The sequence below is a fragment of the Suillus clintonianus genome, assembly GCF_016758775.1.
Source record: "Suillus clintonianus strain FC179 chromosome Unknown DEU56scaffold_146, whole genome shotgun sequence".
Lineage (NCBI taxonomy): Eukaryota > Fungi > Basidiomycota > Agaricomycetes > Boletales > Suillaceae > Suillus > Suillus clintonianus.
Window position 1 is genome coordinate 37,295 of NW_024539370.1, and position 24,983 is coordinate 62,277.

The window sequence follows — 24,983 nt, forward strand, 5'->3', positions numbered from 1 at the left end:
CTTGGAAAAATCCAACCAGACGACGCCTTATCCGGCCTAGTAGTAGTGCGCATAAGCAGTACGTATTCCCATGTGTCCCGTGCATTGTAAAGATATGAATATGGCATTATGTAAATCATGACATTGTAGCCGTGTGAATTCTGCTTATTGCGAGGAATTGAGACATATTAATTATGTGTAGTCAGGTCTCACTCCAAGCAGATTGGACGCTATCTCGATGACCGTTCACCGAACCACAATGGTCATAGCCAAGCTGTGTGCAAGATCAGTGCCGAAATAAAATTTATCGTGTTCAAGAATCAGGAATGAAAATGAGAAAAGCAAGAAAAGTTCAAAGCACGAAGCCAATGTTGTGACACCCATCAAGAAGACAAGCTCTCCGACTTGGTTATGAACTCAGTTATTTGAGGATATAATGATGCGTTCGTACAGTTTTCTCGATGACTCCATGCAGAGCTACATGTTTGGTGAGAGGAGAGCGTGATACTAGTAGGTAATTCGCAGTGTCACCTTCAATTTCCTCATTGTAGTATGATCAGTATATCGCTGACGAATGACAGGTTAGGAGGCTTGACAGGATGTCACGCCTGTTTCGACAGCGCTAAATGGCGCTTGGTGTGTTTGAGTCAATGTGCAGCATAATACTCATCGCTGTCAGACATTCTGGCTTTAGCACGTTCAAATCTTGTCAAAATCCTGATTGTTATCCACTAATCCGCCACTCACGGTGGAAACTCGACACCCATGTATGTTAAATAGTTCAAGGCCACCCAAACGACCCTCTCGCCCCGCGACAGAAAACGTAATCCTATAAGATAAGCACGTCGAGAACCCTACCAAACCCACCCGTCATCTCATACAATATACATCTCGCTCGACGAACAACGTCTAATAAGCCACAGGGTCAGGCATCACGCCGTATCTGCAGGTGACATGTCGGACATGGGAATATGCATGAGGGCATCAGAGCCATGTGTCCGCCGCTTCCTCTGCCAGAGATGGCGGTGCATACGCGTGGCGAGGATCGCAAGGATGATGAACTGGAAACTGTACGTGGGCATGCATTTTCAGTAGGAATGCACAGCAGGTAGTGGAGGTGCATACTCATGTAATATGGCGTGGTATGCGTACTGGGTGTGCGGGACATCAAAATCTCGATCATAAAAGGCATTTGGAAAATTTACGCACATGAAGGAGTAGTGATGTGAAGATGTTCGCTACCGAAAACACTTCAGGAAAGAGAATGATCATAGATGAGCACGGAAAAAGGGTCTGGCGTGTGCAAGTGTTGACTTACAAAGGCCACATGTATAATAAAACATGTTATGTTTCAGGAGGACAATGTACAAACGGCTTGTGTTTATTCGCCAGGTCTGTATGGCGCGTACGAGCGTGAGGGTCAAGAGTCCTGGAAGAGCGACTGTCAGCGTGTGTGTATACATATGTATGTATACTCCTGGCCACCCACCCAGTTCGAACGCAGACAGGAGAAGAAACGGTATGAAGAGCCGGAGACTACTCGAGCTCTGGTAGCAGCCTGTGATGCCCGGGATCGTGCTAATCGCAACTATAGTGGTTTGAATGTTTGAATGGTGGTGGAACACCGGGGGAAAGGTGAAAGCGCGTACATGGTGCGGGGGCAGTAGTGGCAAAGGAAATGCCGATTGATGCTATGACAAAAGTCTGGCTTATGCGTCTACCACTAGCTTGGTTGTGGTGAGTGGATGGGGGACTCACAAAAATGGTGGACAGCATGACTGCGAGCAAGATTCTATTATTGTTCCAGAGCGCATATGTTCTGAGGACGAAAAATCCTAGATGAACCGGATCAGGCACAAACATATCTTGGAGAGAAAGGAGGGATACCCTCGGAGCAAACGGCTGACAGTATGCCGAGACCTATGAGAGAAAAGGGGTAGCCCTTGGCGGGGACGTGCATACATGAATGTACCATGCGTACCTGAGCAAATATTGTCCAACACCCGGCATGTCTGGCGAAACATGGTAAGTGTTATTCATGTCAGTCAGTTCCAACCGCATGTTCACATACACCTGGGGTTTCGTTCGGGGTAAAGCTCACTAGAACAACATGTTAATTCATCATCAGGCGATGTGTACTGGAGCTGAACGCACGATATAGATTTGTGGCGAGAAGGAGAAAGGGGACATATCGCGTAACGACATAAAGGTATTTGACCTTGGTCCAATGCGACACAAGCAGGAATGTCCACTTTGAATGGAATATCATCAACATCACAACCGAGGCGTAATGGAACAAGTGCATTACTTCTTCGTGAAGCGAACAAGCATAATCATAGGTCTGGATAAGGGACTTTAACAGCGGAAGGGAATTCATCGGGACAAGCCCACCCATAATGTCGTTATCGACACTGAGCTGCGTCAGGATAAGGAAGATCGTGAGTTTAGACAGTACGCACGATATATGTACTGATGGCACATGAATTGCTTATTAGTACCCGCACACCCTCTATCGGCAAGAAAGAGACTCACCGCAAAAACTTGTAAACTCCTCGCTGCCGCGACGTCGTCAGCCGAATAGTCTGTTTGCATTCGTTACAAGATAAGAAGGTTTACGATGGGGGCGTTAATTTCTACCTCTCTTATAAGAACGGGCCTGCTATGTAATCATTTGGTTGTATCAAATCCTTGGCAATACAAAGTTTGATTCGGAAACTTGCGCTCATTCAAGAACTGATCCTGATTCGTGAGGCTTCTGAAGCAGCCACCTTGGAGGGACCTAGGGGCTTTCAAAGTTCTAATTCGTGAGACGACTGCTCCCAGTACTGATACTTACTCTGCCCTCGTTGGTTTTCGGGGAGAGTGATTGTTACCCTCAGCCTCTTTAAATCAACGGCTATTCCGTGCGACAATAGCCATTAATGACGCTGAGCTGTCAAGTAGGCTCGTGTTATAAGATGGAAGAGGCAGTTCAGACAGTACGCACTGCCGCATCGTCAGCCGAAAACTCCGTTCGACAGGGCAATGAACGTGTTTTGCGCACGTCGTTACATCGTAGGGACGTTCATTGATATTATGTTACATATACCTTCTTATCTATTTAAATCCATGGCGGTCAAGACGGCGGCCGCAGATATTACGGACATTCTTCAGACTAAGTTGACTGCCTGAAGTTGGTTAGAACTTAGCACGGAAGTAGTCGGAGTCGTGAGTTTGTTCATACCTTTTCGGACTCGGATAATAGGGACACCGTTGCGAACGTTCAAGGAAGTCACTTGGAAGTTGGCACGTTCCGAAAAAAAGATGATCGGTTCAGCCACACGTGACGTGTTTGTTTGGCAGCAGCTTTGAAACCAAACAACGCCTCGGCAAGCCAGAAACAGTCAAGTACCATCAAACCAAAAACCCAAAATGTCCTTCCAACAAATGCAACAAGAAGCTCCCGTACTCAAATACCCCGAAGACTTTGGTCTCCATCCAAATGTCTCCCTTGAAAACGCAGCAAACATGCTATTCCGCGCCATCCAAACCTCTCAAACCCTACCCTACAACTGGACTTTTATCGACAAGCCACAAGGTATGATTCACAGTTCCGAAGACCTTAATCGCTCACTCACACTTAACTTCTCCTACGACGTATGCAGAAGGTCAAATATACCTCTTGTTCATGCCAAATCCCGCTCAACCTCTGAACGACGGCATCCGATGGCAAGACCAAGAGAATCGATACACAATGCCCGTCCAACGTGGTGCACGGGTACGCGTCTCTCCCTCCACTATCAACCAACATAACCCCTCCCCAGGAACTCGAAGTCGCAGAAGTAAAATACGGCTTCATACCCAACTCCCAAGACACAACCGCATGGCGTATGCGCAGGCGCTACCGCCTCCACAAAGGTGGCCACCCCCAACTAGTGCTCATCCACTACTCCCGCGTGCCTCCGATCCGTGAGTCCCACCACCACCACTACCATATATCCGTATATCATATTCACGTCTTCTCACTGCTACCCTATGACTATCGCGCGTTCTCCGATACGTCTATGTGTGATTTCACAACTACACCTCCCGCACCCCAGAGATCGTGCCATCGCTCTTAAACAACCCCATCAGGCACTACCCACTACGCCAAATCACCGACCCTCCTATATATGTCATGGGTGATAGGGCGGGTCAAAAAGCCTTCCCACACGCCGCAGGCCCGCATCAAGGGGGTATGCCCCAAGGAGGCATGAACCCGCAGGCAATGATAGCGCAGCAGAATAGTAATATGGAGGCTATGGAGAGGAGGAGGGAACGGGAACGGACAAGAGATGGGAATGGGAATGTAGGGGTGAGTCGTGTCCCTCTGTCTTTGGTTTGAGGGAAACGTTGCCTGATGTATATGTCCGGTTGGTTCGGTGGTGGTGGCTCAGCAACGGCCTGGTCCTCCACGAATGGATGATGACGAGTCCGCAGGTTTGATTAACAATTTTGTTTACCTCATTCAAACGTTTGTGGTGTTGATCATTTGTGCAGATGAATCCGAATTGTTATCAACACGGACGCTAGCAATAACGAGATATCGGAGAAACCACGAGTTAATGGAAGAAGTCTTCAGGCAGGCAGCTTTTGGTAAGGACGATTGCTATCTCCTCCGTCGGATCATTCTCAGGGACATCAACTCATTAGACAGCAAAAAACCTTTACCATCAAAAAGAATATACGAGGGGTTTGACAAAGCAGAATTAGACGCTAAAATGGTGTGTCCCGAAAGCTCGTCACTATGTAGTACTGGGTCCGACTAAGTTCCTCTTTAGGCTAAACTGCAAGACGACGTAGAGGCACTTCAGGCCAAGGCTGCTGTGCGTAAGGCACAGAAAGTAGCAGCGGACGACGTGGTAGTTACAGCAAGCGGTCACGCGATGGAACTAACTACTTAGCGCTTAGCCATTATACTTTATCTTGCTGCTCGTCTTATCTCACGCATAGATCCCACAAACAGTTATGGTGAATGAGGCGCTCGAGATTCCATTGACGATGTGACAAGTAGTACAATCTGGTAAGTAAGTAAGGCATGCGTAATATAAGTTTTGCTATCAAGGGTATCCCAAACATCAAACACCAAACGTAACCAACAAAACAAAACGTTCCAGAATCAAGAACATCACGAGAGAAAAAACAAAAGACAAAAGGGTCGTATGTACCGAAAGTCCTCGGGATTGATACAAAATACAATGATGAGACAAAAGCAAGTTAAATAACAATGGTTCAATCAGCAACTCACAAATCCGATGTCCCCAGAACGAAAATTGCAATTTGAGGGGATAAATAGGGGTGGTGATACAGCTAGTGAGGGCGGCGGTAGGCGTGATTGGTGTCATGCCCAACGCTCCGGCTTCGAGCACCACCTTTGGGCGTGATGGGTATGGGAGTGGCGCTTGGGTCTCTAAGGAATCCGCCCACTCCATGAACTTCTGCTGCGCGGTAGGAAGAAGAGTCTTCCTTGATCCGAAGCCGCGTTCTCCGTGGCCAGGCACCCGACGCTGGAGGTGTGCTCTCAGCCCTTTTGTTCTTTTGAGGCGGCTGTGCTTCCTGTATGGCTTTCAAACGCTCGATCGCAGAAGTGGTGCCACTGCGGTGAACAGTAGTTTCTGCTACAGCGTTGACGCCTAGAGTAGACGCCCATCGAGCGGTGTCGCCCAACATGTCTACGTCGGCGTCAAGATCTCCTGGGTCTGGAGCGTATTCTGATGGTCGGGAAGACGTCGCTAATGATGGTGTGCACCGATTCGAGGGTAGAAATCCTGCCTTCTTCGGTCTCCGGCCACGCTCAAGCGATGGCCCTGGCGAGGCAAGAAGAGCAGGGCCGCCAATGTCAAGAGGCGGCACAGAGAGAGACGTCGAGGCGCTCACCACTGAATGACTGAGCTCATCATATGTGGGAGACATTGGGTAACGAACGACCGGTGGACGGGAAATACTGCGACTCGTACATCGTGTTGAGAGCGAGCTCGCAGTTGAGGCAGAGGCACGGGAAAGGGAACGCTTGGACCGCCTTGTAGGCGCTTCTTCTGCATGAGCTGGGTTTGGGTTGTTATCACGCCATGCACAAGAGCGCGAGCGCGACTGGGATGATGATGGAGATCGGCGGCCGGAATAATCTACGAAATCAAATTTATCCTCTGCTTCAGGAGATGTGTCGTCGTCGTCAAGTCCAACACCCCAAGCCATCTCATCAACCATCGCGATCGTCCATCTGGTGCGGACGCTACGCTCTAAACAGCCTTTGAGAACAAGCTCAGCTCCACGACTGATACCAGAAGGCATATCATAGACACCTGTAAAGAATTGTATTAGCAAACGGAGATCAAAGTACTATATCCTTACCGTGCAGGATTTTCATCTGAAGTCGTGGCTCAAATGAGTCGGAAAAGGGGAGACGGCCGGTCAGAAGTGCATAAAGCAGAACACCCAGAGCCCAGATATCCTGAGCTGGATTAGCACCGTTGAACCGTGTAGCTTTCGGTTGAAGAAGCTCAGGAGAAGCGTAGGGTAGAGAGCCTTCCTGGAAAACATGGGATGGATGAACAGGTGGAGGGTTTTCGCCGACAGGGGTTGATATGCGATGACGCCTAGGACCATGGTGGCGTAGAATTGAGAGGTGGGCAGACAAGCTAGATTTTGCAGATTTAAGAGAGGAACGGTGACGGTGGATGGCAGAGTTGTCCTCAGCATCGCGAAGGGGCTCGTCATCGTCGACTTCGCCGATTTTGCGAGTCATGCCGAAATCGCAAATTCTACAGATACCCATCTCGTCTACAAGAACATTCTCGAGCTTGATATCCCTGTGTACATAACCTGCGACTTCGTGCAGGTAACGTACGCCTCGTACAATTTGCCGAAACATCATGCCTGCATCATCGTGAGGCAGAGCGGGACGACCGTCCCTTAGGAGAATATCATACAGGGATCCAGCGGGACATAGTAGAGAGAAGAAGAAGTCGGCGAAGGGAGTGTGTTCGGCAAAAAAGAGAGGCAAGGTATGCTCGTGACATAAGGAAGCCCACACCTGGGCCTCATGATTGAGACGCCTTCTAGCTAAAGAGGGGTTTGTTTGTTTCTCCAAATCAGAGCGACGGACAATTTTGACAGCAACGACGCCACCGGAAGGGGATGAGGCACGTCTGATTGCAGAAAACCCCCCATAACCAATAATTGGTCCGAGGACATAGCCATGAATAATTTCGCCTTCTGCATCCGGTGATGGTGGATTTGGAGCGGAGGGGCTAAACGCAGATAGGAACATCATAGCTGGTGACATGGAGACACCATCGGTTTCTGAGGGGGGTAGGTGCTCGTTATTGTCTGTAAGCGGGATGTCCTGGTCTAGATCCGTTCCGGAAGATGTCATGGATGATGATGCTGTCTGGTGTTCGTCTGGTGCTTTCAGAGATTGTGACCAGCCCCAAGGAGCTAGAGGTAGGCTTTCATGACGGGATGCAGCTCTCGAGGAGCGAGAAAGCGACGCCGTCTTTGTTGGAGGAAAAAGAGATTGACCAGAGGTCATTGAACAAGTAATGAAGAAATTGATGAATGAATGGACGATAGAGAGGTTGGATTGAAGAATAATGACAATGAAATCTAGTGGCACAAAGGTAGGTTGAAGGAGATCAAGTTGTGTGTGTGGGGATGTCTGTTAGCCTGCGAGGGGAAGGCGGCGACAAGGGAAGAATTAAGAGGCACAAGAATTTAAATAAACGGCTTCTCAGCGTAATCAGCCAATTTCCTGGCGTGGGACTCTATTTCTTTATTTATTCGGATCGGTATGCAAACGTCGTCCCGGTTCCGAACCGGTTTTGGATATTGGCAGCGCGGCTTTTAGGCGGCGGCTATTTGTGGCTACCTAAATTATTGCAAAGCGACTTACCAAGCTTCGAGCTCATTACTTCCAGCGGTCAGCATGGTAAGTGCGTCGTAGGTCAGATAACGCTGAACAGATAGTAGTAGGTCGAGGCCCTACAAGATAAGCGCCACATTCCACATACCCATCAGTGAGCCTCCTCGCCAGTGCCTCAGTTGAGTTGGCAAACATTTGGGGTTCTTCACTAGATTTCAAATCGACAGTCCTGGGTCCCCTTTCTCATGGATCACACTTTCCAAGTCAGCATACAAGACTTGCCATCCTCATTCCGACAACAACGTATCCCTTGCGTGATCAACCATTCCCTGCTGTCACTATAATTTAATGCATTACGCCCCCTCCCAGCCTGCCACGATATATACCACTAGTGGCAATCCGAATGACCCGTACCACTCCCGTGGACACCCGTGGGCTCGCCCACCCTCATGTAACCAGAGACGATCTCACTATTGGAGAGAGAAGTCCACTTGTCAGCAGCGCTGCCCTACTTGCATCATCATCCCTCTGAACGAACGTTGCTCACCGTGTCACTCTAGTTCCATACGAGACTCCCCGCCTCGAGCTCTGACGGCCCTCGCATCACACACCCTAACAGTTATTAATCACGAATGATGACGGCCCTCGTATCGATCACCCGCACAATAATTAACTATCCAATTGACTGTTGGCACCCATGTTCGTTCAAAATCGCCCGCTCATCGTGAGTCCATTCAAACCTAAACAAGTCGTTCATTGACTTCATTTCGTCCAGATGTGTAATTCGATATCCTCGGTATTTCACGTGTCATCCAATCTGAAATTCGTGGTGTTATCCGCAGTATCGCACAGCCAGGACAGGCAACTTCCCAAACATCGTTCTGCGACATTCAAGAACGTTCTCCACTCTTTGAAATCACTGCCAGTGATCCATACACCGCCACTGAGCTGTGCTCAACACACAGAAAAGGTTCGTGAGTTTAGACTCGCTCCGGCTAGTTGGAATGGCCTTCGGCAAGCCCGGGCATCGCGAATATAAAACATCGATATTTAATTAATATTTTTTCTGTTCAAGCACGAATATTGTTAAGATCCGTCGCACATTGGCTTGGCAACTTCCGTATACAGAGATCGCCCCGCCCATACTCAACCGAGCGAAGATGGATCCGCTTCGAGCGAACAGCACCGAGAAGCTCGATCAAAAGCGGAGCTGCGTACGCGCGATCTGCATGACGTGCGCCTTTAGCGATACATCCCCCGGAGTAACGAACAACCAGGACAGGCAACCTTCCAGGCCTCCGCTCCACTCGAGAGTCTATCAATTCCGATATCACTGCCAATGACCCATGTACCGTGTTTAAACTCTCCCCGACAGCCTAGCTAGAATGCCCCTCCGGTAATCGGCGAGGATGCAAGTTGAAGAGAATCTTTGATTTTAATTTCGTCACTCTCAACACGTCTTAGGCTTTAACTGCTAGATCACGTCACGATCCGTCCGTCGGCCTCCCCATACGAAAACTGTGGCGTCATCGAGCACAGCAAGAACCGTTCCAGCTCGATCTTCAACGTCGCATCGAGCCCACCCCGCCAAAAAAGGAGAGCCGCTGTGCGCGAAAGCGGAGCTGGCTCGCGATCATCGATCTACATATACGCACACTGAGCAATCCGCTGTCGTCCGGAGTATCGCTCAGCCAGTAAAGGGAACCCTTCCAGCCTCCCACGACCGTGCTTCAATTTCGATATCAATTGTCAGTGCTAGTGATCCATGTACCGCCACCGAACTCGCGACCTTATCGTGAGTTTACTTAAATTATGGACGACGTACCGGCCAGCTGGACTGGCTTCTTGATAGAATTCCGTCGTGAAGTCACTATGTGTGGATGGGGTGGTGAATAGAAATCTGTGTTTGTGTTGCCAGTTCACCACGTCGACCGTCTTGAGGTTTCAAATTGGACTCGCCGATGACTAGGCTAGTCTGACCGGCTCTGACTTACCTATGTACGCTACGCTACGTCTTAGACTTTGAGAAAGCGGGGAATTTTGACGTACGTAGGGATTCGGGGGAGGCTTTTGACGTATGGGCCTCGTGTTTTCTGATCACGATGGATAGAATTCTTTAATTTCGATATTGCCAGTTCACATGGGCCATATGCATGACCATGACATGACAAGCTTAAGCGTTTGAAATATCGATGGGCGAGCTAGTCACTGAGCCTGATCATGTGTGTTACTAGTTGGTCTCTCTGCGTTAAGATCCGTTGGCTGCTTTATTTGACACACTACTGGCTTCAAGACCTTCCTTTTACGAAGATCCTCCCACATATACAGTTGCGTCATCGATCGAGCAAAGAACAAATATATAGCGGAAGAGTTGGAGGAAAGGAGAGCCGCTCACAACTGCAGGGGACATGGTGTCACAACGGCCCGGGGGGACCGCTTTCCGCGAGTAGTTGAGCAAAGCCTGGAACAAGAAGAAACCGAGTTGCAACGGGGAGCAGCAACAGGGAGAGGCCATCGGAAGTTTCTTTGATGGATGTGGAGCAATTTTGACTGAGAAACATTTTAAGCGATAACTAGTACTTATAGTTAAGGCAAGAGAGATGTATCACCCATGGCCCAGGTACAGCACACACCGCGCCCGCCCACACCACACACACACACCCTGTGACGTGTAAGTCTCTTCATTATCCAAGCCGGCGGATATAATACTAAAACAACGGGACTAGAACGCATATCAAAACGAGCGTCTGCTGCAGTCGATCACAGGGTATCCATATCGCATCGATTAAAAGGATCCGCGACGATGCAGGTAGGTATGTGTCCAAAGGGTCCGATGCAAAAAAAGCGCGCGTGATAAGTATAAGAAATACGATGACAATGACGACAACGGTGGCGCAGGTATAAACCATCATCATGTCTCATGTCCCCGTTCTACAGTAGCAGAGAGGCTAGTCCAAGACCTGAGATCACCGTAAGCAGCCCTGTCACGCTCGCCGCTCCCCATCTGCGCTCCCCAGCATTGGCGTTGACGACTGCTGCATTTTGCACGGTTGTGGTCGTGGTTGTAGTTGTGCTTCCGGTGACGTTACGGAGGGCCTGAGTCGGAAGCATGTTGGGAGAGGTGGATATGAGGTATTGTGGGGGTAAAGGTGTACCGTCGAACTGATATAACTGGAGGGTATACCCCTTGACTGCGTCTTGATATATGTTCCAGAGAATGTAGAGCTCGGTATAGTTGTAGTTTTCTATAAAGTTGGAGGTGGCCGCGCAGGGATCCTGTATTTGTTGATAGCCGTCGCCGAAGGGGGTCATGACGATGGAGCCGTTGCTGGCGAGCACGTATGTGCCATGAGACCAGTTCATGACACCGGTGATGCAGGTTGGTACAGTGCCTGTTAGGAGTGTAATCTTCAGTGGAATGAAACAGGAAAGCTAGTATGGAAAGCAGACCATTGCTTGTCATACGGTACCGCGCGATCTCGTAGAATCCATCATCGGTGCTGATATTCGATTCAAGTCAGAAATCAAAGCTGAGAACGTACATAGATCAATACTCACAAAGAATATGACATTCCTGTTGTCTTTGGGTATGTAAACGCCTCTTGAGACGGCGTAGCAAAGCCCTACAAACCACAACAACTTCGGTCAGAAAGAAAGCAGACTGAAATCAAATATGCAACCTACGGATCCAGTGACAACGTTCTGGCTACCAGAGCTCCAAGTGCCTGTGATGGCGGTGACATTATGCGCTGAGTCGTAAACGGTCTGGCCAAGCGCAGACGTCGCAAGCAGCAAAAATAAGGAAGTGAATATCATCATCGAGGATGTCTATTGAGATGTTTTAGGCCAGCGTTTGGTGATTTGTCGGGGTCGGAAGGGTGAAGGAAAAAAGACTACGTGACGACCACGAGGGTGGGGAGCGAACGTAGAGAACGACGATAGCGGTCTAGGTGAGAAGGCAAGTGGTGTGTTTAGTCTTGTTTGGTATTGGTCTTTGTTTCGACGCTATTTTGGGATTTTCTTTTCTTCGCTGTTTCTATCGACCATCCTCGAGGCTTAGCAGCGTCGGTCGAGAGCTGAACGCTCTGCGCATCACCTCTACACGTTTGCTCACTGCAGGCATCCATCTCCGTCTCTTGCCCCAAACTAAATTAATAGGCTTCGATACATCCTTGGACGCCACGGTGATCATGATGGCCATGTCCCACGGTGCGGTGCGCAGCGTCCCACCTAATTTCGCCCGACAGCAGATCAGGCGGTTGTCGTACATGTCGTCATGCAACAGTGTGCAAATCATCCACATACGATACGGAATCACTGCATAGCGTTACGGTGGAGTTTTACACATCCCTAGCGTACTCTATGCAGTGTTTCTATTCTTACCACAATAATGTACACGCGTTCACTATCGACCAGACTGCGACAGTCACAAAAATGTATTCATCAAGGGAAAAGCTGTTCAGAATACAAGCAATTTAATCCTTCTTCAGATCCCGCCTCATAACAAACAAGCGTTCCCCATCTTCCGCCACTGTAAGCTCTTGCAGACCCCTGATGCTTTCCGTACCCTGTAGAGTACGTCCCTTCGCAAGGGCGATGAAAATTTCAAGGCCATCACCGACCTGTGCATTGTCAGATGAGATCAAAACACCTTAGTTTGGGGCTTACTTCGATGTGGCGCTCAGTTGCGCTCGTGAAGGAGTCGATGACTATCGACAAGACAGTCTCTAGGGGTAGATGTGACGGATGTGAAGTCCCCAGTGCAGCTTGTTGGTTCTTGAAGTAGATCTAAAGGGTTTCAACGTCAGACAAGATACTCGGGCGAGGTCGGGAAGGATGGCATGTGCAACCGGGGGAAGAACATTGAAGACTTGAACTCACTTGATTGTCCAGGAATGGCTGGACTAATGACTGAGCAGCACCTGCAGCACGACATGCTTCTCGCTCATACGAGCCCACGGGGTCGAATGAATACACGGCACCAGTGCCTGAGTCCATAAATAAACCAAATAACATGGAGCATGAAAACGACCAACCATCCTCTTCGATGCCACCCAAGATGTTATACACGTAGTACGGAAAGAACCGGCGTGCATAAAGCATCGTTTGAATTAATCTTGCTATTGCTCGTAGAGGCATATCTTTCGCATGGGCGTGACGGTACCACTACATAGCCACATGAGCGTGCATAACGGACTAATATCGAGGAAATACGAACCTCGAGACGTTGTTTCACTTTCTTCACAAACATATTGCCATCTGCTGAGAACCCGTTTACAGCCAACACCGCGCGATCGGTCCTTGAAAGAAAAAGAGTCAGAGAAGGAGACGAAATGATAGGTGACGACGCGCGTACAATCGAAAGACCTTTGGTGCGTATCGCGTTTGGATTGAGTACCCTTCGCTCTGTCGTGTGTCGCCAGCAATAACACTGAAATCTGCACCAGCAATGGCAAGGATTGTACCGCCGTTTTCTGTGTAAGGGTTGAACCGCCTTTGCTGAGGATGGTCGAGTGAATCCATGTCAGGCATGAGCATTAGAAAGAGTGGGCAAAGCTTGAGCTGGTTGTCGAAAGAGTTAATGAAGACGGACAGTCCAATCCGACTCCCAGGCCGCGTAATTCAAGTGGGCAGTTGTATTTTCCCACAATATGTATTACCCGCTGCTTTTGGTAATCACCTGAAGGGCAGTTTGATAAACTTGACTTGCACCGCAGATCACACCTACATAGATATGAGTAAGTTATCATTCTGCCCCGGAGATCTCCCCAGCTGACAAAAAATCAGACAAGGAACTGCTCGATGGCCGACTCCTATTCGCGATCCCAAAAAAAGGTCAAACCCATCTTGATCACCGTTCGTCAGTACTAACCCACCACAGGCCGATTGCACGACAAATGTCTCGAATTACTCGCCGGTGTGTCCCTCCTTAAATCTTCAAGCGATATGCAAACCAAACTACAGGCGCCGACATCCAATTCCGGAGACCCAACAGACTTGACGTCTGCCTAGTGATGAATCACCCCATAGCTCTGTAAACCTCCGACTCCGATCCTCCATCTCACCGAATCTGACCCCGACCCAGCGTATTCCTCCCAGCAGCAGACATACCCTCATTCGTCGGAAATGGAGACGTCGACCTTGGTGTGACGGGTCACGACGTCATCCTCGAAGCTGAGATGCAAGATCAGGTCACTGAAATTCATCGGCTGGGGTTCGGAAAGTGCGCTTTACAAGTGCAGACACCGGAAAATGGGCCGTTTAGATCGGCGGAAGATCTAGCTGGGAAACGCGTGGTCACGAGTTTTGAAGTCCTTGCGGGAGCGTACTTTGCCAAGATCGATGAGCAGTTAAACCTCACTGGCGACAACAAAACCAAGATCCAGTATGTAGGAGGAAGTGTAGAGGCAGCTTGTGCTCTTGGACTTGCAGATGGTATAGGTGAGTCGCTAGTTAGATTGACAGATTGTAATGATGCTCACATCTCAATGTTGAATAGTCGATCTTGTCGGTATGTTATCATCTTATCTCTCACGTGGAAAGATCTAACAATATTCCAGAGTCTGGAGACACGATGCGAGCAGTCGGTCTGCATGCTATCGCGACAGTACTCCAAACAGAAGCAGTACTCATAAAATCAAACGTCCCGCATCGCGCCCATCACGCACCCCTGATCGATCTCATTGCCAGCCGAATAGCTGGAGTCGTGGCTGCTGGAAAATATGTTGTCTGCGAATATAATATTCGTAGACAATCGTTATCTCTGGCAACGACTATTACTCCTGGTCGAAGAGCGCCTACGATCAGCCCCCTTGAGGAGGAAGGTTGGGTAGCAGTCAGTAGTATGGTCGAGAAGAAGAACATTGCGAATACTATGGATGAACTGTCAAAGATCGGCGCAGAGGATCTCATGGTGTTCAATCTGGATAATTGCAGGGTATGAGAGTATAGACGTGTTGCTTTAGAGCGGTTTCTGGGCCAAAAAATGACATCTGCAGATCTGATTTTTCAAGCTACTTCATCGTTTCGACGTATTCGTTGTTTCAAATCGCACAACTAAGTGCGTGATGTAGAACTCAGATTAGTGCTACAGGGGATATACCATGGTACGTTGACACACTCACCTGCGTGTTTTTCGCAGCTCTTCGGGTGGGACCTCAAGTCGCTGTGGCAAACCGTCAACAGGCAATCGTGCCTTGCACCCCTTCGGACAGGTTAATATGGAAAGGCCCTCGAATCGTACAGATCCATGATGAACGCAAGTACCAAGAGTTCCATTTTACAGAATCGACTTTACATCATGTTTGGAAAACGAAACTTACAAAATCCACAATTCGGACACACCAACAAGCTAGTCTACGGTATCGTCGAGTTTGCTTCGTACTAACCCTTGACGACAAACGCGTAACGTCGTAGTGCGATAAAGATGATTCAGATTTCCCCGCGTTGGACATATACATGAGGGAAATGTGCATTGTGCTATGGCATGGTATATGTAAGAGAAATATGGTACATCGGCAACTGTAAGTGGTATGAAACAATCAGTAAGAGTACAGTATAAATCTGATATCATCATTTCGCGAAATATGTAACAACTGTCTGGTTGAATTAGGGTAAGTTGTAGTAATAAGTTGGATGGCAATGATCCACTACAACTTTGAGAATAGGGATAAGGGCAACGTATTCCATTCGCTCCTAATCTGAATGGTTTTTAGTAATGAGTTGGATGCCGATGGTCCACTACAACTTCAAGGGAAGGAATAACGGCAACGTATTCCGCTCGCTGTTCCTCCGTTGTTGTCACTCCAGGGCCGAGAATTAGGCGCTCCAAAGAACAGTTTGACCGTGTCAAAAATGCCGTGAAATCCTTGTGAGGCCATAATTTTACATCGCGAACTTCGAGCAAGCGTAGGCCGGGGAATGAGACCAAGTTGAATAGTTCACGATTATGCCACTCCCCGGTAACGATACGTAACGTTTGGAGTTTGGTATGTGTGAGTGGTTCACAGACCCGCGGTGTGTGCGGGTATATACCAACCGATAAGGAGGACAAATTGGGGCATAGACGGAGCAGGCGGCGGAATGTACGTGGTTTATCTACCGTGATCTCGACACTTGTGAGATGGGTCCATAATGCGGGTTTGAAGGCAGAAAAGAACCTGAGTTCGAATAACAGTCGTGGTATGTTGAGACTGCGCAGAGTGGACGGTGATTGCGACATCGAGTGAGCAATATCCTCTATAGGATGAGTGGGGTCCGGGGATATGATCAATTCTTCGAGTGCGATGAAATCTGTTATCACAGGCAGGCTGACACCGGATTGAGAGACAAGAGCAAGCGAAGTGACTTGAAGGACATATGGTTGGAGGGTTTTTCGTGACTCTATCCAGTGGTTGTTGCGATCACACCAGAGTGCCACTGAGAGCGGATGTCCTCGTGTTCGCTCGAGCCAAGTATTACAACAGAAGCCTGGCTGCTGAATGTTCTCGCCCACAGAGAGTTTGCACCACAAATTGGGCATGTCCACAGCAACCTCTCTCCATCGTCGACATACTCTTGTCAGCAACACGGGGGCCTTCTCTGGGTGGGACAACATGTACTTGTCATCCGGTAGGCAGAAAACGAAAATGAGTGATAAGATTTCGGTTGGCAACCGCCAAAGAGCCGATATAAGTCTTCTGTGCGTTTTTTGGGACTCGATAATCTTGTCTTCCTGTTCTAAGAGTCGCCGGCGAAGTTGCCTGACATGATCACTCTCGTCGAATAGGCCAAGGTTTGAGGCCTTGAGTTGAACTTCATCCAACTGCTGGCGCCGTTCGAGGATAACGGCTCTGATGGTCCGAACTTCGACCTCGTTTAAGTTGGTAGAGGGGTTGGAAGTGGCTCCGAGTTGGGAGTAGGCGGTTTCAAAGTCAGGCATCTGGTCATCATCACCAATAGACGCGAGCTAAAGCGAATGTTTATTATTATATTCGGACCCCACAAAACCGAGCACTAACGTCTCTCTGCAGTGCATCAACAATATCTGAGGTCCTGGCTGAATCAAAATTTTGAACCTGCATTTTGTTTGCTATGTGGAACGTTTGTGCAAAGGAGGTTGAGATGTTGGAGATGGTGGTTTGAAGTAGGAAATAATTATATCGTCCGCCAATCGTCACGGGCCCTATTTAAATCGGTAACGCCGCTTACGCGCCAAGTCCCCGACTCCATCCTTGTCAAGCTGGCGTCGACCGTTCTCATTTTGTCAAATCTCGCGAATCCATCCCTTATCACAGAACAATGACATGTTAGAAGGTGGAGTAAGTGCAAGAAAGCTTTCGCGAATGCGGGAAAATGCAAGAATTGTTTCACAAGCAAGACGAGAGATCTGAGGATATGAACTAAAGATTGAGTTTGACAGACGTCCGGCTACGCCCATGTACTGTACAGTGGCTGTTACAATTGTAAGAGACGAAAGTACATTTGAAAACGACAAAGCCCTCCCCCACTAACGTGGGAGTCGGGGATTACGTGTAGCATCAGTAAAAAACCAAATTCGTGGGAGTTCTAGTTACAGCTACATAGTGCTACAGAGCCACTGTAGTACTACATAGGCAGCCAAGGCGCTCTATAGTTCTCTGTAGCCAAAATCAGGGCTATGTAGAGCTGCGGGAGGTGCCGGGATTAGCCCATAGAAACTGTAGCTACTGTAGCTACTGTAGCACATTGTAGTGTTTTGGAGCATGCAGTAGTAATTCTAATTCTAAGCAATTGTAGCGGAAATACAAAAAGTATTGAGGTCAATGAATGTATTCAAGTAGAAATCGCTTGCCAACTCGTAGACATTCGCACTTGTCCATCCGGGGTGAACAGAATGTCCCATCTTTGGTATTAAGTGACACGGACGAAGAATTTCGTCAACATGTATCACGGCTGCGTTGCGATGCAGTCGGCGAGTCGAATGAGACACCTGAGGCAGGCCAGAGAAGGGGTCCAGCTCCCTAAATGGCGTGAACCACTCGACATATGCTAATGCTCGAGAGTATGCAAATTGACGGGGCAAAGTGAATATGACACGGACTTGTGCTACTCGCACATCTGCAGTATACATGTAAAATTTCTGATGACTTCGAATGACAATCACTTACTGTCTAACGTGCGCACATTCATGGTCTGAACACCTTCGCTCGTCAGGGCCATATCAAATCTGGCAGGGGATCCAGGCTTGCGGCCTGGACCAGGAGGTATTTCAGGTGACGCTCTGATGCGCCACCGCTGCGGTGATTCGTCTACCCATGGATCCGGCGGAGCAACAATTACAACTTGTCGAAAAACGTCGAAGTGATCCTGCGGACCAGGGACGATGCTAGTGTGTGGCATATGCTTGTGTAGGAAGAGTTTGAGGGCTGGAAGAAATGAGACAGCGCCGTGTGCTGTGATGAGCTGCTGAACGGACCGTCGAGGGTGCGGAGGAGTTTTTGCGAGGACACGGACTACATGTTGCTCAACGACGGGAGGCATTAAAGTTGATTTGGCGAGGGCGGTACTGCTGGTGTGAGGCTCGAATTGCATCTCCTCCATCTCAGAATCTAAGTCTGAATTGTCACTGTACTCATGGCCTGTGGGCCTCGCCATGGCGACTGACTGAGACTGTACTGAAAGCCAATCAAGATAGGAACTGCGCATAAAAATCGCTTCCTGGCGTTGAAGCCAGAGGGCCATCTGTTCTTCGTAATCACGCTTGTTGCTAGCACGATAAGCTTCTTTAGCGAAATTGATATGGAGTCGTTCGGGGAGCTCGGTGTTGAAACCATCTGTGGTACCGAACAATGATATTGACTGGATGTAGTGCGAGAGCTGGTGTAGTTTAGGGATGTTGAAATGCTCACGAACTTCAAGTTCGTGTAGGATATTCTTGTTGGCGTGAAATACGGCAAGGGCGCCCTGCAGACGATCAAGGGTGTCAGTTGTGTGCATTCGGAGTTGTGCATAATAGGAAAAATCCAGAATTGCTCGCGCAACGACTAACACTTGACTGGTAAGTGATTAAAATTGATTCTGTCAGTGCGAACCTTGTGAAGCATGTATTGAAGCTTACCCTGGGACCGCACCAGCAAGTAACCCTATGAAAACGCGCTGCATTTGTTTGTGTTCTGCGCCAGTCCATTGTTTCACTGCAGATATTCCTTTTTTGAAATGGCGAAGACCAGGATAATTCGGTATTGTTTTGAAGCGTGAATCCATTTCAGCATCGCCGATAATATCAAGACACCACTTAACCAAGTGATCTTTGAAGACGCCCTTGTGGAGTTGATGTAGGAGGTCAGGCGTAAAGGAGAGAAAAATGTCTGTGTGTGGGAGATTGGCCCAGAAAGGATTATAGACGGCCCGCAGTCCATAGTCGTCAAATTCAGCTGGATGTTGACCGTTTTTCCGCCTATCTAGGACCTCTTTGATAAACTGAGGGTCCCGCATCAGGGAACTCAGTGGATCACCTCTTTCATTGGCTCCAACCAGACACTTGGGACAGCGATTTTCTTTGCAGCATGACATGAGACATTGTTCCGGAAAATCCGCCACATAAGCAGCGAGGATCGGGTATACTCGGCGTACCATTGAGTCGGCACAGACCATGTCAAGACCATCTCGTCCTGCAGTGATGAGCGGTTGAAGGAGGAGGGACATGCAATGGTGGAACAGTCGGTAATGTGCAAGGGAGCGTGCATCCGATGTGAAGCAATCAAGTTTTACTGCAGGCAAGTATCCAATTAAGACTGTTGCTCGTGCTGACGTTTGCCTCCTTTTTTCTTTCGCGATGTTGCCGATCGAGAGGTATACAGGCCACGCTGATTTATCACCTCGGAATTGCGACAGACATGTCTTGTCTGACGCAAGAATGACAGGTGCGATGGTTGCTCCTTCTGGCAACAGTTTCTGGACATTGTAGGTCAGTACTTGCTTGAATTATTGGACTGGTACTTACTTGCTTGTCACTCCACCAATCCGCAGTCCACATATCATCGATTACTCGGTGAAGTCCTTCACGGTCCTTGTATGCACGTGTAGGTGCGTATACCATATGGTTCTTGAATAAAGGATTTCCGATGAGATCTTTAACGCACTCCACAGGGTCACGCATCCAAAGCTCAACATCCTCACGCAGCAACTGGCCAGCCTCATCTGTTCGATTTCCCTCAATGCTAACCTTCTCGCAACTCCAGGCAGGTCCATGTGGAAGGCTATCAACTTTCTGCATGAAGGATCGATTGTTGTGAAACGACGGCTGTGTTCGGTTTTGCGTCTATCGCTATGGTCAGTACATTGTCTCAGTGGTCAACACCAAGCTTACTATTGGTAGCTTCAGAAACTCATCTGTTCGAGTCTGCCCGAGGCTTTTAACAAGCCATTCAGCGAGTCCCCATTCTTCCCTGGTGACCAAAGTCAACTGTCTCGCAAGCACAATGAACATAACAACTCGCACTCATCACAAAACGGTGCCCACTCGTCTTCATTTTCATCCTCCTTATGCCGCTGATACCTTTCAAAACCAGTTTGCCCCTCCCGCAATGTCCAGCCAGCATCACGGCACTGCTCGAAATATCGCCCGCTATTTTCTATCACATTGTCCAAGTCTTCATCAGCAATGTCCTCAACAGTCACCCGCCGACTTTTTGATGCTGCTGGCTCGCCGTCATTAGGTTCGAAAGACTTAGAGCGCGAGCGGCGAAGCGGGGAAAATGAATTGTCGTTAGAGAAGTCCACTGGTAGGTCACCCTCATTGTCTGTATCTTCAACCAGTAATTCCCATTTTCTTAGACATTCAGGGCGGATAGCTATATGCTTCGAGACACTTTCCCTTGAAGTGAAATCCTTGCCACAGAATCCGCAGCTGTGATACATGGTTGGTGGGGGTTTTGGTGAGTGATTTGGACATCGTTTTTGGAGATCATTTCTGACGTGTACCGTAATTCAGAGTTTATGCACCCGGTTAACCTAACATGTACCGTAATTTATATAGGGCACCCGGTCCACCCGTCCTCACCCCCGGTTGTGCGCAAGGTTCATCACCCATCTACCGCCCTTTTCCAACCACGGTTGTGCGCAAGGTTCATCACCCATCTACCCCCCTCTAATCACGGTTGTGCGCAAGGTTCATCACCCATCTACCGCCCTTTTCTAACCGCAGTTGTGCGCAAGGTTCATCACCCATCTACCCCCCTCCCTGGCAGTTGTGCGCAAGGTTCATCACCCATCTATACCAGCTGGGTAAGGTCCGAGAAATTCATTCTTCAAGATTGTTTCTGACATGTACCGTAATTTTTTAGGTCCATTATGGAGACTAGCCCTGTAACGGCACTACACTAGTCTATAAATGCCATGGGCGCCAAGAAGCAACTCTAACAGTTGCACCCGCTTTGCCTCCTCACAACGCTTCAGTTCTGCATCCCATCGATCGATGACAATCCTTCGCAAGCTCACTTGCATAAGGGTAAGCGCTGGTCCTGGTGCTATTTCTAACAGTTGCAATTGTTTTGCTTTCTCACAGGCCTTAACTTCTGCCTCCCAGCGCTCCAAAATGAGCCTTCGCAAGTACGACTGAGCAACGGAGATTGGGCCAGGAGTTTGATGAAACAGAGGGAGTGGGAACATGGGCTCCGCACCAGGCACTTCATGCCTTGGCTCTGCGCCAGGCGCTTTGACCTTTGGCCTGCGAGCCAGTGAGTATTTGGGGGTAATGAGGAGGGGCAACTCACCTTTTAGCGCTAATTTTCCTGCCTTCACTGGTGTCCTCATGGGATGGTGATATTGGGCTGTAAAAATTGTTAGAGGTTGGTGAGTGTTTGAATAAGCTCCGTACCGTTTTTTGGCTGAGTCGGAGGTGTCCATGACAATGAATATATTGTACCGGTACGTTCACGTTCAAACCTTTTATCATTCCCCGTTTAACACAGCTTTTAGCCCTGAAATCAACAAAGATTCAAGGTTCAAATTGTGAGTGTTTATATCCTGTGTGGCGTTATAAAACCAGCTGAACTGCAGGTCATTCACACCTCGTGTTCCGAGGACCAACAACCATGGCCAACTCTAAGGCCACCTCAAAGCAATCAAAATCAAGCGCTCCAACATCACCGCGTAGAACGCAACCGCTTCCGCGCACCACAAGTGGTCGACAACGAAAACCAACTGAAAAAGAAAATTACCGATGTAAGTTGCTGCTCTCTGCTACTACGACAACGTGTTTTGCTCACTCGCAACACAACCTCACTCTATAGTATCTGAATCGCAACATATTGTCCGCCGTCAAGCAAGAAAGGAAGATAAATTAGAAAAACATAAGAAAAAAGCATTGAAGTCTGCCTATCAAGGCAATCCCAAAGACTTCGAGAGAGAACCATCCGAACTGCTTAGTGACCCCGACAGGGCGGAAGACACTATGGTTTGATTACTCACCTTTTTTCCTGCGACTCAACAACAGCTGATTTTCTTTTCAGTTCTCGGATCACAGTGTCCAGACGAAGCTGTCCAATGCCAGGGTTCTCACATTCAGTACAACGAAGATTCCCGTAGCGCCACACACCAGTGGCAGCGAACGCAAGTCTACTACTCGATGGGACACAACTCCAACAAGCAACGTTGATGACAGTTCTACTACCTCGGACGATACTAGTGATGAGTCTAGTGACAACTCTCGATCCGAGGCTGGGGCTGATGTCGCTGACGAAGAGGATGAAGACATCATCGAAGAACCATCGACTACCGCTCAGGGGACGAAACGACCTCTCGACACTGCACCAGAAGATGCTATGGTAAGGCCAAAGATCAAGAAAAATGTCGACAGTTCACGTCAACGTGTCAAAGCGAGCGATTTCGACGACATATCAAAAGAGATTCTTACCACTGCGACCTCCATTTTCCGCTGCCTAGTTGTTACTCGGGCACCGTTCCCTGACACTATAGCTGTCGAGACAAAACTGGCAAAAGAGGCCTGGCGTGAGGCAGGCCAAATCAAAGGCACCAATGTCAAATTAACGCCGACAGCGGTCAAAATAGTAAGCCCTTTCTCTGAGTGCATTCTTGGTCTGATTTATGTTATACCTTATGAAGCTCTTAAAGCGCACATCGCATGTGCACGGCGAACTCAAGACGAAGATGCGAACCCTGACTCATTCGTTTTTTGGGTTCCGGTCAAGTGATTCGAGGGAGGTGATAAGGCATAACCGAGATCTGGCGGAATCTCTGAAAGAGGGTTCGGCGTTTGTTTTCAAGGTACGCAGCGCAATGATCTACATGACCTTTTGAGTTCTGACTGTTGGGTAATAGGACTGGACAATGAAGAAGGGGATCTACAAAACCGAGTTGCTGCAAGAAGGCATCAACATCATGTGGTTTGTGAACCGAAAAGACGAGGGCATCATCTACCATGAGTATTTCAACCCCATGCCTATCGAGGTTGTTGCGCTCGTGCTTACAGCCGTGAGTTGTAGTATTCTTACATTAAAGTCAACAGCGCTGATCATTGATAGATTGAATATTGTATCGACGAGTGGTTGCAAGGCCTGAAGGAGGATATAAAATTCACATCGGCTGCTTACGGATCTGTCTACAGAGGTCATTTGGGATCGTTGCAGCGCTTTCACGAGCGCACGGCTCCTTACAAACTACTCGAACGAATTTGCGACAATCTCCTTGACACGGCTCGGTACGTCACACTTAACTTTCACAAGCCCTAGCCTAATGTTTCTGCTTTAAGCTTCCATGCAGGTGTTGACGCACCCACTGCGTCGTCGGCCGCCTTCTGTATCGATGATGAAGCATTTGAAGATGTGATTCGCGAGCATCAGCTTGAAGAAGAGCGTGGTGTGGATGATAACGAGAGTTGAGGAGTAGTAGGGCTAGCGAGAGCAGCAGCTGAGGGGAATGACGAGGAGGATCGAGCGAGAGCAGCAGTTGAGGGGAATGACGAGGAGGATCGAACAAGCTATTAGTTTTGTTAGGGCATTTGAATTTAATTGTTTCCGTGCTATTTATTTTGCGTGCTACTACTGTCCCTACAGTGTGCTATATAGCTGCTAGGAGCTGGTGGTTGTTGCTTGTAGTAGTTCTCCTACGAGCTACAGTAGTAACTGGTAGTGCTACATGATTCTATGTAGCACTACGTAGCACCATGTAGTACGACATAGTTGCCTCACTTGCTACATACTGGGCAGGTGGCAACCGGGCTACACGGACTACCCTGACTATATAGCACTACATAGTGAGCCGGCTTTTTCCTGATGAGAGGTCAAACACGTCACATGCCTATCGTAATATCCACAAGTTCACAACTAGGACCCAAACCTTCGCAAAGGTCAAACCACAATAAAAACATCGCCTTTCCACTGTAGTATGTCCACAGCTAGGATCCGAGTCATCCGACTCGATTCACACCTAGCTAGCTATCTTGCAATGTTGCAAAGCGAGTCAGCGAGTCAGCGAGCGTCTGTATATGGAAGTACCAGGTCGATGGCTTTTAGCATATATATACATGACGACTAGGAAAAGTCATAGAAGTTAGAACAGACTTGTCAAGCTGTGACTTTTATTTTTAATCCCTCCTGTGATCATGGTGCTTTTGGTGTTCGATAGACGTGAACATGCTAGTCAGTGGGCAAGCGTCAATCGCAAGGTGATGCGGGACATTGTTTGAGTCTATAATGCTAGATTGATACATTCAAAGTGGACTATAGTCCTAAAACCAGGATACATCATCTAGGCAGGTTGTCCATCATCCAGATGGATGTATCCTTCGATACATCCGTGGCGGATCCAAAATTTAGATTCTCAGCACTTTCCAGGCCTTCTTGGGGGGGGGGGGTCGAGTACCAAAACTAGACACTCTCAGCCCCCCTCTCCGGCCAGGTCCCCTTCTAGATCTTGATTTCAGCTAGATCTTGATTTGAGCTATTTCTGGTCCGGCGGCTGTGGGCGAGATAGATCTTCACTTCGAAAGAAGAAACCATCGAGCACGTCGCTGCGCACTAAGGCTCGTCATGTAAGTCAACCTGTCGTCACGTGATGTTCGTATTCTCGCCCTTCATTTTCTGCACTGAGTCTTGTACCACGTGATGTACATATTCTCGCATTTCTAAGTGTTTTCAGATTTTCA

At 48.5% G+C, this 24,983-nt stretch overlaps 10 protein-coding genes across 10 annotated transcripts; 3 read left to right on the forward strand and 7 right to left on the reverse strand.

Moving 5' to 3' along the window:
* Positions 1 to 634: 634 nt before the first annotated feature.
* Positions 635 to 2,847, reverse strand: DEU56DRAFT_143539 (uncharacterized protein). Its single transcript, XM_041344754.1, has 17 exons — positions 2,816 to 2,847; positions 2,512 to 2,765; positions 2,439 to 2,448; positions 2,371 to 2,390; positions 2,288 to 2,320; positions 2,134 to 2,230; positions 2,051 to 2,079; positions 1,961 to 1,991; positions 1,867 to 1,899; positions 1,738 to 1,814; positions 1,629 to 1,683; positions 1,469 to 1,567; positions 1,298 to 1,408; positions 1,189 to 1,229; positions 1,105 to 1,130; positions 727 to 1,047; positions 635 to 667 (listed from the first exon to the last, which is right to left on the reverse strand). The coding sequence occupies exons 2-16, from the start codon at positions 2,569 to 2,571 to the stop codon at positions 912 to 914; spliced, it is 858 nt and encodes a 285-aa protein (XP_041202162.1). The 5' UTR covers positions 2,572 to 2,765; positions 2,816 to 2,847; the 3' UTR covers positions 635 to 667; positions 727 to 911.
* A 418-nt stretch (positions 2,848 to 3,265) lies between these two features.
* DEU56DRAFT_838162 (uncharacterized protein) lies at positions 3,266 to 4,973 on the forward strand. Its single transcript, XM_041354876.1, has 8 exons — positions 3,266 to 3,556; positions 3,624 to 3,736; positions 3,783 to 3,927; positions 4,059 to 4,312; positions 4,395 to 4,437; positions 4,498 to 4,593; positions 4,651 to 4,721; positions 4,779 to 4,973. The coding sequence occupies exons 1-8, from the start codon at positions 3,391 to 3,393 to the stop codon at positions 4,899 to 4,901; spliced, it is 1,011 nt and encodes a 336-aa protein (XP_041202163.1). The 5' UTR covers positions 3,266 to 3,390; the 3' UTR covers positions 4,902 to 4,973.
* Positions 4,974 to 7,702, reverse strand: DEU56DRAFT_838167 (kinase-like domain-containing protein). Its single transcript, XM_041354877.1, has 2 exons — positions 6,349 to 7,702; positions 4,974 to 6,299 (listed from the first exon to the last, which is right to left on the reverse strand). Exons 1-2 carry the CDS (start codon positions 7,526 to 7,528, stop codon positions 5,308 to 5,310), a joined length of 2,172 nt encoding a protein of 723 aa, XP_041202164.1. The 5' UTR covers positions 7,529 to 7,702; the 3' UTR covers positions 4,974 to 5,307.
* Positions 7,703 to 10,449: 2,747 nt separating this feature from the next.
* Positions 10,450 to 11,831, reverse strand: DEU56DRAFT_838178 (chaperone for protein-folding within the ER, fungal-domain-containing protein). Its single transcript, XM_041354878.1, has 5 exons — positions 11,543 to 11,831; positions 11,417 to 11,481; positions 11,309 to 11,358; positions 10,585 to 11,250; positions 10,450 to 10,529 (listed from the first exon to the last, which is right to left on the reverse strand). Exons 1-4 carry the CDS (start codon positions 11,675 to 11,677, stop codon positions 10,790 to 10,792), a joined length of 711 nt encoding a protein of 236 aa, XP_041202165.1. The 5' UTR covers positions 11,678 to 11,831; the 3' UTR covers positions 10,450 to 10,529; positions 10,585 to 10,789.
* A 444-nt stretch (positions 11,832 to 12,275) lies between these two features.
* DEU56DRAFT_838181 (nucleophile aminohydrolase) lies at positions 12,276 to 13,538 on the reverse strand. Its single transcript, XM_041354879.1, has 6 exons — positions 13,215 to 13,538; positions 13,077 to 13,158; positions 12,895 to 13,024; positions 12,740 to 12,846; positions 12,527 to 12,646; positions 12,276 to 12,480 (listed from the first exon to the last, which is right to left on the reverse strand). Exons 1-6 carry the CDS (start codon positions 13,394 to 13,396, stop codon positions 12,334 to 12,336), a joined length of 768 nt encoding a protein of 255 aa, XP_041202166.1. The 5' UTR covers positions 13,397 to 13,538; the 3' UTR covers positions 12,276 to 12,333.
* Positions 13,539 to 14,968, forward strand: DEU56DRAFT_838185 (uncharacterized protein). The gene is made up of 7 exons (XM_041354880.1): positions 13,539 to 13,596; positions 13,646 to 13,693; positions 13,740 to 13,775; positions 13,823 to 13,892; positions 13,944 to 14,299; positions 14,358 to 14,369; positions 14,419 to 14,968. Exons 1-7 carry the CDS (start codon positions 13,593 to 13,595, stop codon positions 14,799 to 14,801), a joined length of 909 nt encoding a protein of 302 aa, XP_041202167.1. The 5' UTR covers positions 13,539 to 13,592; the 3' UTR covers positions 14,802 to 14,968.
* Positions 14,969 to 15,299: 331 nt separating this feature from the next.
* Positions 15,300 to 17,295, reverse strand: DEU56DRAFT_838191 (uncharacterized protein). The gene is made up of 2 exons (XM_041354881.1): positions 16,858 to 17,295; positions 15,300 to 16,805 (listed from the first exon to the last, which is right to left on the reverse strand). Exons 1-2 carry the CDS (start codon positions 16,918 to 16,920, stop codon positions 15,570 to 15,572), a joined length of 1,299 nt encoding a protein of 432 aa, XP_041202168.1. The 5' UTR covers positions 16,921 to 17,295; the 3' UTR covers positions 15,300 to 15,569.
* A 193-nt stretch (positions 17,296 to 17,488) lies between these two features.
* Positions 17,489 to 20,737, reverse strand: DEU56DRAFT_930242 (Zn-finger domain-containing protein; the record flags this gene model as incomplete). The annotated part of the gene is made up of 7 exons (XM_041358686.1): positions 17,489 to 17,935; positions 17,986 to 18,443; positions 18,483 to 18,872; positions 18,936 to 19,771; positions 19,821 to 20,138; positions 20,187 to 20,265; positions 20,319 to 20,737. 7 exons carry the CDS (start codon positions 20,735 to 20,737, stop codon positions 17,601 to 17,603), a joined length of 2,835 nt encoding a protein of 944 aa, XP_041202169.1. The 3' UTR covers positions 17,489 to 17,600.
* A 456-nt stretch (positions 20,738 to 21,193) lies between these two features.
* On the reverse strand, positions 21,194 to 21,724 carry DEU56DRAFT_918873 (uncharacterized protein; the record flags this gene model as incomplete). Its single annotated transcript, XM_041358185.1, has 3 exons — positions 21,194 to 21,545; positions 21,592 to 21,648; positions 21,696 to 21,724. 3 exons carry the CDS (start codon positions 21,722 to 21,724, stop codon positions 21,194 to 21,196), a joined length of 438 nt encoding a protein of 145 aa, XP_041202170.1.
* Positions 21,725 to 22,641: 917 nt separating this feature from the next.
* Positions 22,642 to 23,793, forward strand: DEU56DRAFT_895496 (uncharacterized protein; the record flags this gene model as incomplete). Its single annotated transcript, XM_041356387.1, has 5 exons — positions 22,642 to 22,887; positions 22,943 to 23,104; positions 23,159 to 23,311; positions 23,362 to 23,537; positions 23,589 to 23,793. The coding sequence occupies 5 exons, from the start codon at positions 22,642 to 22,644 to the stop codon at positions 23,716 to 23,718; spliced, it is 867 nt and encodes a 288-aa protein (XP_041202171.1). The 3' UTR covers positions 23,719 to 23,793.
* Positions 23,794 to 24,983: the final 1,190 nt, after the last annotated feature.